Source organism: Bombina bombina, chromosome 5 (genome assembly GCF_027579735.1).
Source record: "Bombina bombina isolate aBomBom1 chromosome 5, aBomBom1.pri, whole genome shotgun sequence".
Lineage (NCBI taxonomy): Eukaryota > Metazoa > Chordata > Amphibia > Anura > Bombinatoridae > Bombina > Bombina bombina.
This window is the reverse complement of record NC_069503.1, coordinates 838,015,781-838,028,538: the sequence shown is the minus strand read 5'-3', so window position 1 is coordinate 838,028,538 and position 12,758 is coordinate 838,015,781. Positions and strand designations below refer to the sequence as shown.

General features: G+C 36.2%; 1 protein-coding gene across 1 annotated transcript in view; it reads left to right on the top strand.

The window, feature by feature from the left end:
* The window catches only part of ROCK1 (Rho associated coiled-coil containing protein kinase 1), a 1,092,122-nt gene that overhangs the window by 1,067,556 nt on the left and 11,808 nt on the right, over nt 1-12,758 (top strand). The window contains exon 32 of the mRNA XM_053714968.1: nt 4,462-4,669. Within this exon, the coding sequence (XP_053570943.1) occupies nt 4,462-4,669 (208 nt within the window). The remainder of the gene's footprint in view (nt 1-4,461; nt 4,670-12,758) is intronic.

Sequence of the window (12,758 nt, the reverse complement as noted above, 5' to 3'; positions counted from 1 at the left end):
GCAGTGGCTTCCACATGGGCTTTTAAAAATGAGGCTTCTGTTGAACAGATTTGTAAGGCGGCGACTTGGTCTTCGCTTCATACTTTTTCCAAATTTTCCAAATTTGATTCTTTTGCTTCTTCGGAGGCTATTTTTGGGAGAAAGGTTCTACAAGCAGTGGTGCCTTCCGTTTAAGGAACCTGTCTTGTCCCTCCCTTCATCCGTGTCCTAAAGCTTTGGTATTGGTATCCCACAAGTATGGATGAATCCGTGGACTTGATACATCTTACAAGAGAAAACAGAATTTATGCTTACCTAATAAATTTCTTTCTCTTGTGATGTATCGAGTCCACGGCCCGCCCTGTCTATTTAAGACAGGTAGTATATTTTTATTTAAAAAACTTCAGTCACCACTGCACCCTATAGTTTCTCCTTTTTCTTCCTAGCCTTCGGTCGAATGACTGGGGGTGGAGCTAAGGGAGGAGCTATATAGACAGCTCTGCTGTGGGTGCTCTCTCTGCCACTTCCTGTAGGGAAGGAGGATATCCCACAAGTATGGATGAATCCGTGGACTCGATACATCACAAGAGAAAGAAATTTATCAGGTAAGCATAAATTCTGTTTTATTTAACTAAACCAATATCATTATAGGTTTCACTTTCATTTTCACTGCTTGCCGCTTCTCACACTTAGGCCCTTGTGCAGATCTATTCCACTCCAAACAATCTTCTATGGTGGATTTGATTTAAATCACTAGCAGTAAGAAGCAGTAAGAATCAATTTAAATCAATTTAAATCATGGTTTTCTACATAAAACTTTCATTTTTAGAATAATACTCATAATTCAGATTATTTTTCCAGTTATATCAGAAAATGCTGATTAAGTACCATTAGAAATGCGTAGATATAGCACTGAAATGAATTAAATAATTGGGAGGTGAACTATCTTTGGAAAAAATAACCATTACCTTAAAGGAGCAGTCAAGTCCCAAAAATTTTTCATGTTATAGGGCATGTAATTTTAAACAACTTTCCAATTTACTTTTATCACTAATTTTGCTTTGTTCTCTTGGTGTTCTTAGTTGAAAGGTAAACCTAGGAGGTTTATATGCTAATTTCTAAACTCTAATCTAAATGCATTTTAATAGTTTTTCACCACTAGAGGGCATTAGTTCACGTGTTTCATATAGATAACATTGAGCTCATGCACGTGAATTTACCATGGAGACAGCTCTGATTGGCTAAAATGCAAGTCTGTAAAAAAAAATTAGAAATATGAATATAAGCAGCGCTATAAACAGTGCCCCTATATAGCCAAACTAAAAAAATCTGCCCCTCAAATGCAGAAAGTATATGATCTCGATAAATTATAATTTATAGTTGGCGCTCCTAAGAGACAAAATGTTCCTCAAGAGCTGGGACAAAAGTAGAAATAAAATGTGATTTATATATGTATATGTATTAGTTGATTCTATAAGGGACTAATGTATGAGAGCGAGAAAAAATACTTGGTTTTAGATACAATATTTGTGTATGGGTACCTCTGTTGGTTGATAAAAGGAAGACTAATTTTGAAAAGAAATTGTCTTAAAAAAGTATCTCAAGTATAAAACAATAGAAACTTTTTCGATAAAAGATATATTTAGAGGAGACGTCTCCCCTAATATGTTGCCTAAGATATAAATATGCAATATATTAGATAGCACTAGGAAATTGATTATTGTTCTGAGCTCCTTATATATGGTGTATTAATACAAGTCTGTGCGTTTGCAAAGTTGATAATTAATGCGTTGATACAATGTGTACACAAAGTAGTCACGTAGTTTGCATACGTCAGAGTTATCTACTCACGTGACTTGAATTCGAGCAGCCGTTAACAGTTACCAGTGCACTGATTGAAGTGTATCTTGATAAAGATCTTGATAAAGCCCTTGTGAGGGTGAAACGCGTAGAACTGAATGAACTAACTGTTTTTAAATTGAAGCTTCTTCTACATATCAGATACATGTTGGAAAGTTCAAACCAAGGATAAATATATAGCCAAAAAGGAGCCCCCTCTTTAGAAGCTCAATCCAATTAGAGTTTCCAAAATAAGAGGGCAATACACCATCCACATAACTCCAAAGACTATCTAAGGATAAAGAGGAGCTACGTTTGTTTTCCATAAATACTCCAAAGACTGTCTAAGGATAAAGAGGAGTGGCGCATTAACCATTTTATCACTAAAAACATAAGTTGTTTTATCTTTCATTCATCACCACCAGTTAATATATCACCTTTATCATAGTTTTTATGAAAATAAATAATTATTGTTTTTTAAGACAATTTCTTTTCAAAATTAGTCTTTTTATCAACCAACAGAGGTACCCATACACAAATATTGTATCTAAAACCAAGTCATTTTTCTCGCTCTTCTTCTCACTCTCATACATTAGTCCCTTATAGAATCAACTAATACATATACATATATAAATCACATTTTATTTCTACTTTTGTCCCAGCTCTTGAGGAACATTTTGTCTCTTAGGAGCGCCAACTATAAATTATAATTTATCATTAAAATGCAAGTCTGTCAAAAGAACTGAAATAAGGGGGCAGTCTGCTGAGGCTTAGATACAAGGTAATTATACAGAGGTAAAACGTGTATAATTATAACGTGTTGGTTATGCAAAACTGGGGAATTGGTAATTAAGAGATTATCTATCTTTTAAAACAACAAAAATTCTGGTGTTGACTGTCCCTTTAATAATATCAACTTAAATAGCTTTATTTAACTAGAACAATAACATATTTAATTTTTATTGTTTGCCCCTCCCTCCTCACATGTAGGTTTTTGAGCAGTTCTATTCCACTCTAAACAATCGTCTATTCATTGAGCTTCTTGAAACTTAGAGTTGATTCTGTGTACATAGATTTGAAGGGAACCCAATAGCATTACAGGGACAGTAAAATCAAAATTAAAATGTATTAGTTCAGAAAGAACATGCAATGTTCTACAACTTTCCAATTTACTCCTCTTATCTAATTTGCTTTGTTCTCTTGGTATTCATTATTGAAAAGCATACATAGGTAGGCTCAGAAGCAATGCACTACTGTGAGCTAGCTGATTTTCATTGTCTCAACCAATGTGTTCACCTTGCTCCCAGTAAAGTATTGCTCTCCTTGAACAAAGGATATCAAGGGAATTAAGTAAATTTGATAAAAGAAATAAATTTGAAAATTGTATGCTTCTATCTAAATCATCAAAGAAAGCAAATTGGGTTTATGTCTCTTTAAGGTCTATTTCTTAACTCGGTATGTTTATTTTACTAAAGAACCGGGAATATGTGACAATATCTTCTAGACAGAACAAAACGCCAAAAACAATCTTACAGAAACCTATGGGAGAGCATGACATGGTTTATAGATTAATGGAAGCAATTTACCAAAAAATTAAACATTAGAGCCATGAATATACAGCCTTGTGCTACATAATTAAAAATTAATACTTATTTCAGGATGAATAAACGTTGGATTAAAATGCACCTTAAATAGAAACTATAGATAGATTTGTCATAAAAAAAAATTTATCCATCCACCCTGATTTATTGAGCTTCTTGAAATTGTATTCAGGGTTGATTCTGTGTACAAAGGTTTGCAGGGGAACAATTACATTAAAGGACAGTAATATCAAAATTATCATTTCATGATTCAGAACATGCAATTTTAAACAACTTTCCAATTTACTTCTATTATATAATATACTTTGTTCTCTTTGTATTCTTTTGTTGAAACACATACATAGGCAGGCTCATTAGCAGCAATGCTCTGCTGATTGGTAGTTGCATATATATGCCTCTTGTCATTGGCTTACCTGATGTGCAGCACCCAGCCATGCATTGATCTCCTTGAACAAAAGACACCAAGAGGATAAAGCAAATTTGATAGCTGAAGTAAATCTGAAATTTGTATGTTCTATCTGAATCATAATAGAAACATATTTGGTCTGTGTCCCTTTAATGTCTATTTATTAACTCTATGTTTATTTTAAACCATATTTGCTGTGTAGAAGAGGCGTGCTATCTCTGCAGAAACAAATTCACAGTTTTGAAAACTACAAAACCAAGAATATGTGATGATATCTTCTAGCTAGAAAACATGCCCAAATAATCTTACAGAAACCTCTGGTAGACACAGGGTGGCATTGTCAATGGATTAATCAAATTAATATACCAACAAAAAAAAAATAATTTCAGCCATAAATATATAGCCCTACTGCTACATAATTTAAAAATCAATCCTTATTTTAAGATGAATAGCCAATGGTTTATAAGATATTTTAACTAGAAAACTATCTTTAGATATTTTTTTTTCTTAAAAAGTATCTTATTAAAAAAATCTAATTTTAAATTTAATTTAAAAAAATATTTTTATCCACCCTGATTATAAGGCTTTCTGCCTATTTTAAATGTTTTATTTTTGTCTTTACTTTTAATTTAATAGTGAGCTATGATGTGACTTCAGCAAGAGATATGCTTTTGTTAGCATGCACTAACGAAGAACAGAAAAAGTGGGTGACTCACCTTGTGAAGAAGATCCCTAAAACACCTCCTTCCAACTTTGTTCGTGCTTCTCCAAGAACCGTATCTACTAGGTCTACAGCAAACCAGTCCTTTCGAAAGTCTGCAAAAGCTTCTTCAGGAAAAGCCAGGTAAAACCACATTTAAAACTGTTTTTGTAAAATAGTTGTAATCTAGTATTTTTTCCTGAGTCTGTTTACAAATTGTAATATCGTGACGATAGGATATGAGATGTAAATAAAAAATGTAATTTATAAATTGTAATACAGTACTGATAAGATTCCTGTTCTACTTTTTAAAAAACATTCGGCTAGATTTAGAGATTTGCGTTAGCTGTCAAAAGCAGCGTTAAGGGGTCCTAACGCTGCTTTTTATCTAACGCTGGTATTTAGAGTCAGGCATGAAAGGGTCTACCGCTCACTTTCTTTCCGCGACTTGAGGCTACCGCAGATCCCCTTACATCAATTGCGTATCCTATCTTTTCAATGGGATTTGCCTAACGCTGGTATTTCGAGTCTTGGAAGAAGTGAGCGATAGACCCTCTACCGACAAGACTCCAGCCGGAAAAAAAAGTCAGTAGTTAAGTTTTATGGGCTAACGCCGGAACATAAAGCTCTTAACTACTGTGCTATAAAGTACACTAACACCCATAAACTACCTATGAACCCCTAAACCGAGCCCCCCCACATCGCAAACCCTATAATAAAAAAATTTTTAACCTGTAATCTGCCGCTCTGGACACCGCCGCAACCTACATTATAGCTATGAACCCATAATCTGCTGTCCCTAACATCGCCGACACCTATATTATATTAACCCCTAATCTGCCCCCCCCAACCGTCGCCGCCACCTACCTACACTTATTAACCCCTAATCTGCCGACCGGACCTCGCCGCCACTATAATAAATGTATTAACCCCTAAACCGCCGCACTCCCGCCTCGCAAACACTATAATAAATTGTATTAACCCCTAATCTGCCCTCCCTAACATCGCCGCCACCTAGCTACAATTATTAACCCTTAATCTGCCGCCCCTACTATAATAAAGTTATTAACCCCTAAAACTAAGTCTAACCCTAACACCCCCTAACTTAAATATAATTTAAATAAAACGAAATAAATGTACTATAATTAAATTATTCCTATTTAAAACTAAATACTTACCTGTAAAATAAACCCTAATATAGCTACAATATAATTAATAGTTACATTGTAGCTATTTTAGGATTTATATTTATTTTACAGGCAACTTTGTATTTATTTTAACTAGGTACAATAGCTATTAAATAGTTAATAACTATTTAATAGCTACCTAGTTAAAATAATTACAAAATTACCTGTAAAATAAATCCTAACCTAAGTTACAAATACACCTAACACTACACTATCAATAAATTAATTAAATAAATTACCTACAATTAGCTAAACTAAAATACAATTAAGTAAACTAATCTATAATACAAAAAAACAAACACTAAATTACAGAAAATAATAAAAAAATTACAAGAAGTTTAAACTAATTACACCTAATCTAAGCCCCCTAATAAAATAAAAAAGCCCCCCAAAATAATAAAATTCCCTACCCTATTCTAAATTACAAAGTAATCAGCTCTTTTACCAGCCCTTAAAAGGGCTTTTTGTGGGGCATTGCCCCAAAGTAATCGGCTCTTTTACCTGTAAATAAAAATACAACCCCCCCCCCAACATTAAAACCCACATACCCCTACTTCTACCGCATGGAGGAAATCTTGTTGCTCCGCTTGGATGAAGAATTCGGCTCGGCTGGGTGAAGACGACTCAAGGTAGGGAGATCTTCAGGGGGTTAGTGTTAGGTTTATTTAAGGGGGTTTGGGTGGGTTAGAGTAGGGGTATGTGGGTGGTGGGTTTTAATGTTGGGGGGGTTGTATTTTTATTTACAGGTAAAAGAGCTGATTACTTTGGGGCAATGCCCCACAAAAAGCCCTTTTAAGGGCTGGTAAAAGAGCTGATTACTTTGTAATTTAGAATAGGGTAGGGCATTTTATTATTTTGGGGGGCTTTTTTTATTTTATTAGGGGGCTTAGATTAGGTGTAATTAGTTTAAACTTCTTTTAATTTTTTATTATTTTCTGTAATTTAGTGTTTGTTTTTTGTATTATAGATTAGTTTATTTAATTGTATTTTAGTTTAGCTAATTGTAGGTAATTGAATTAATTTATTGATAGTGTAGTGTTAGGTGTATTTGTAACTTAGGTTAGGATTTATTTTACAGGTAATTTTGTAATTATTTTAACTAGGTAGCTATTAAATAGTTACAGTATTAACTATTTAATAGCTATTGTACCTAGTTAAAATAAATACAACGTTGCCTGTAAAATAAATATAAATCCTAAAATAGCTACAATGTAACTATTAGTTATATTGTAGCTATATTAGGGTTTATTTTACAGGTAAGTATTTAGTTTTAAATAGGAATAATTTATTTAATTATAGTAAATTAATTTCGTTTTATTTAAATTATATTTAAGTTAGGGGGGTGTTAGGGTTAGGGTTAGTTAATATACCTATAGTTAATATAGGTGTCGGCGATGTTAGGGACAGCAGATTAGGGGTTCATAGCTATAATATAGGTAGCGGCGGTGTCCGGAGCGGCAAATTAGGGGTTAATAATATAATGTAGGTGTCAGCGATAGCGGGGGAGGCAGATTAGGGGTTAATAAGTGTAAGGTTAGGGGTGTTTAGACTCGGGGTTCATGTTAGGGTGTTAGGTGTAGACTTAGAGAGTGTTTCCCCATAGGAAACAATGGGGCTGCGTTAGGAGCTGAACGCTGCTTTTTTGCAGGTGTTAGGTTTTTTTTTCAGCCAGCTAAGCCCTATTGTTTCCTATGGGGATATCGTGCACGAGCACGTTTTTCCAGCTTACCGCTACCGTGCAACGCTGGTATTGAGGGTTGAAGTGGAGCTAAATTATGCTCCACGCTCCCTTTTCTGAGGCTAACGCAGCCATTCAGACAACTCTAAATACCAGCGTTGGCTTAAGGGTGCACTGGGGAAAAAAAGCCTTGTTAGCACCGCGGGTCTTTACCGACAAAACTCTAAATCTAGGCGATTATTTGCATGTGCCTGCATCCATCACTTATGTTGGGCTTAATAATGTTTACTTTTTAAGACCTCTAATTAAGGGATCCCATTGTGTCTTCTTAAGATGACTACAAGTAATGTAAAAATATGATTTTGTATGATTATTATCATAGTTATCAGTTCACCATATTGAACACATTTCTATTGTGGGCTATTTTTTTTTTCTTTCTAATCTCTAACTAGTTTACCAAATGAAGTTGTATCATCTTCAGGATGATGAAGCACACTTTAGCCCTACTGCCTTATTTTTTTTATTGCTGTCCTCGAGATTTAACCCCTTCACTACCGGGAAAAGAACTTCCCAAAATACCGTAGAATTTTTAGCATTTTTGCTATCACTCTATTTAAATAGAAATAAAACCTGTTTTTTTTATTTACCTGTCAAAACTATATATATATTTTTTTATTTTTTTTATTTATTTATTTTTATTTCATGTAATTGGCAAGAGTCCATGAGCTAGTGACGTATGGGATATACAATCCTACCAGGAGGGGCAAAGTTTCCCAAACCTCAAAATGCCTATAAATACACCTCTCACCACACCCACAATTCAGTTTTACAAACTTTGCCTCCTATGGTGGTGGTGAAATAAGTTTGTGCTAAGATTTCTACGTTGATATGCGCTTCTCAGCATTTTGAAGCCCGATTCCTCTCAGAGTACAGTGAATGTCAGAGGGATGTGAAGGGAGTATTACTTTATGAATGCAATGGTTTTCCTCGCGGGAGATCTATTTAATAGGTTATCGGTCGTAGAGATTCATCTCCTACCTCCTTTATTCAGATCGACAATATACTCTCATATTCCATTACCTCTACTGATAACTGTTTCAGTACTGGTTTAGCTATCTGCTATATGTGGATGGGTGTCTTTTGGTAAGTATGTTTTCATTTACTTAAGACACTCTCAGCTATGGTTTGGCACTTTATGCATTAATATATAAAGTTCTAATTATATGTATTGTACTTATATTTGCCATGAATCAGGTTTATGTATTTCCTTTTGCAGACTATCAGTTTCATATTTGGGGGGAATTTTTTTTTTTTAAATATTTAGGAGAATATTTTTCTAACCTGTGGTATAGTCTTTTTTTCAATTGATTGCTTTTTCATTAAATTTTGCAAGCAAAATTAGGCTCGCAAGGGCGCAAAATGTTTATTGCGTTATTCTTGGCGCGAGAATTTTTTTGGCGCGATGGTACGTCCGATGATGCAAATTTGTCATTTCTGGCGTCTTAGTTGACGCTGAGTTCCTTGCACAAGGTTGCGTCTACCATGACGCAAGTGTGTCATTTCCGGATGTTGTTAGCGGCAAAAAAAATTCAGTTTGCGTTGTGCGTCATACTTGGCGCCAAATCATTTCATTATTTAAAACCCCATTCCTATATGCCTCTTGCCTTTTTCTATGTCAGAGGGCTGTTGTTTGCATTTTTTCCCATTCCTGAAACTGCCATATAAGGAAATTGATCATTTTGCTTTATATGTTGTTTTTTTCTCTTACATTTACAAGATGTGTCAATCTGATCCTGTCTCAGAAACCACTGTTGGAACCCTGCTGCCTGATAACAGTTTTACCAAATTTAAGTGCATCCGTTGTAAATTTGTGGAGATTATATCTCCAGTTGTGGTATGTAATAGTTGTCATGATAAGCTTTTACATGCAGAGAATGTGTCCATCAGTAATAGTACAATGCCTGTTGTTCCTTCAACATCTAATGTACATGATATACCTGTGAATATAAAAGATTTTATTGCTGATGCGATTCAGAAGGCTTTGTCTGCCATCCCACCTTCTAATAAACGTAAAAGGTCTTTTAAAACTTCTCATAAAGTTGATGAAATTTCAAATGACCGACAACATACTGAATTATCCTCCTTCTGACGAGGATCTATCTGATTCAGAAGATCATTCCTCAGATATTGACACTGACAAATCTACTTATTTATTTAAAATGGAGTATATTCGTTCCTTGTTAAGAGGTGTTGATTACATTGGATATTGAGGAAACTAGTCCTCTTGATATTAAAATTAGTAAATGTTTAAATTCTGTTTAGAAACCTCCTGTGGTTACTCCAGAGGTTTTTCCAGTTCCTGATGCTATTTCTGATATGATTTCTAAGGAATGGAATATGCCTGGTACTTCTTTTATTCCTTCTTCAAGGTTTAAAAAATCGTATCCTTTGCCAGCAGTTAAATTGGAGTTTTGGGAAAAGATCCCCAAAGTTGATGGGGCTATTTCTACTCTTGCTAAACGTACTACTATTCCTATGGAAGATAGTACTTCTTTTAAAGACCCTTTAGATACGAAACTTGAATCTTATCTAAGGAAAGCTTATTTATATTCTGGATATCTTTTCAGGCCTGCCATTTCTATGGCTGATGTTGCAGCTGCTTCAACTTTTTGGTTGGAGAGTTTAGTGCAACAGGAAATGTATCTTAGCTAGAAGAGCTTTGTGGCTCAAATATTGGAATGCTGACATGGTATCTAAGTCTAAATTACTATCTCTTTCTTTCCAAGTTAATAAGTTATTTGGTTCTCAGTTGGATTCGATTATTTCAACTGTCACTGGGGGGAAGGGAGTTTTTTTACCTCAGGTTAAAAGACCTAAGGGTAAATCTAAAGCTTCTAACCGTTTTCGTTCCTTTCGACAAAATAAGGAACAGAAACCTAATCCTTCCCCCAAAGAATCTGGTTCCAATTGGAAACCTTCAAGTTGGAGTAAATCCAAACCATTTAAGAAACCAATGCCAGCCCCCAAGTCTGCATGAAGTTGCGGCCCTTATTCCAGCTCAGCTGGTAGGGGGCAGATTAAGATTCTTCCAAAAAATTTGGGCAGATTCAGTCCAAAATCAATGAATTCAGAGTATTGTTTCTCAAGGGTACCAAATAGGATTCAGAGTAAGACCTCCTGTGAGAAGATTTTTTTTCTCTCACGCATCCCAGCAAATCCAGTTAAGGCTCAGGCTTTTCTGAAGTGTGTTTCAGACCTGGAGCTTTCAGGGGTAATCATACCAGTCAGTTCCGTTTCAGGAACAGGGTCTGGGGTTTTATTCAAATCTATTCATTGTCCCAAAGAAAGAAAATTCATTCAGGCCATTTCTGGATCTGAACATTTTGAATCGTTATGTAAGAGTGCCAACTTTCAAAATGGTGACTATAAAGGACTATTCTGCCTTTTGTTCAGCAAGGGCATTATATGTCCACAATAGACTTACTGGATGCATATCTTCATATTCCGATTCATCCAGACCACTATCAGTTTCTGAGATTCTCTTTTCTAGACAAGCATTACCAATTTGTTGCTCTTCCATTTGGCCTAGCGACAGCTCCAAGAATCTTTTCAAAGCTCAGTCTTTACATTCTGCAGAATCTCACATGAATCAGCTAGTGTTGTTTCTTCAAAGACATGGTTTGAGGATCAATTTACCAAAAAGTTATTTGATTCCTCAGACAAGGGTCCCTTTTTTAGGTTTCCAGATAGATTCAGTGTCCATGACTCTGTCTCTAACAGACAAGAGACGATTAAAATTGGTTTCAGCTTGTCGGAAACTTCAGTCTCAATCATTCCCTTCAGTAGCTATGTGCATGGAAGTTTTAGGTCTCATGACTGCAGCATCGGACACGATCCTCTATGCTTGTTTTCATATGAGACCTTTCCAGCTTTGTATGCTGAACCAATGGTGCAGGGATTATACAAAGATATCATAATTAATATCCTTAAATCCCAATGTTTGACTCTCTCTGACTTGGTGGTTAGATCACCATCGTATAGTTCAAGGGGCCTCTTTTGTTCGTCCAACCTGGACTGTGATCACAACAGATGCAAGTATTTCAGGTTGGGGAGCTGTCTGGAGATCTCTGACAGCACAAGGGGTTTGGAAATCTCAAGAGGCGAGGTTACCAATCAATATTTTAGAACTCCGTGCTATTTTAAGGGCTCTTCAGGTTTGGCCTATGTTGAAGAGAGAACCATTCATTTGTTTTCAGACAGACAATATCACAACTGTGGCATATGTCAATTATCAGGGTGGGACTCACAGTCCCCAAGCTATGAAAGAAGTATCTTGGATACTTGCTTGGGCGGAATCCAGCTCCTGTCTAATTTCTGTGGTTCATATCCCAGGTATTGTCATGCTCCTGAGGTCTGTCCCTTTAAGGCACACGATCCGAACCCTATTTAAGGCTCCTCCTATCATCATACAGTGCTAGGTATTGAAGTCTATGCAGTGGATGTAATCAGCTTGCTACTTCCGCTACTAGCCTATTGGATACCGCCTACGAACTCCACTACACGGAGCACCTCTCTCTACTCATCTCTCTCATCTACCGGAGACCCCTGCAAGCCCTCGATCTCTCTTATCCTGGTGCGGGGCCTGGAGGCCTCTTTGTAACCCCAGCTAGCTGCTTTGACGGTCTTGTCGCTTGTCCTCCGCACTAGCGCGAGCAGGTGACGTCATCCAGCTCCCACGGCTTCCCCAGCTACGGACGCACTCGATACAACTCTGATACCTGCTGTATCCTGTAACTTTGTATCACAGTATTCAAGTTTTTCTTATACATTATCAAGCATTGCTACTAACAGCTTGTCTGTAACCCTACTGTCTCGTCATCAGTCTGCTTGTATTCCTCCTTCTGTCTGGTTCGGCTGTGTTTGTGATTGCCTGTCTCTCTGCAAGTTAGCTATACATGTAACATACTTATCACCTGTGCATTTACAAACTGTTGCTCTTAGCCTCTACCTCTAATCTTCTCAGCTGGCATTATCTTTGCTGAACTGTCTCCCATACTACATTACAGCATGTGAATGATTTTTATTTACTGTTGCCACATGAACTTGTTCTTATCAGTCACTTGAATTGTTTGCCAACCAGCTTACTCCCTGCTCATCTGGAGAATCCTCCCTGTATATCAGAGACTCATATATATACTGTTGCCATTTGATCTTGTGCTTATCTATCACTTGAATTGATTTCTAACCAGGTTAACCCCTGCATCTGGAATTCTCTCCCTGCATATCAGTGACTCTCAATTACTATCAGCAACATATCCAGGCTGCTCTACAGCATCCCTTTACTACCTCACTCAAGTACACCTAAAGT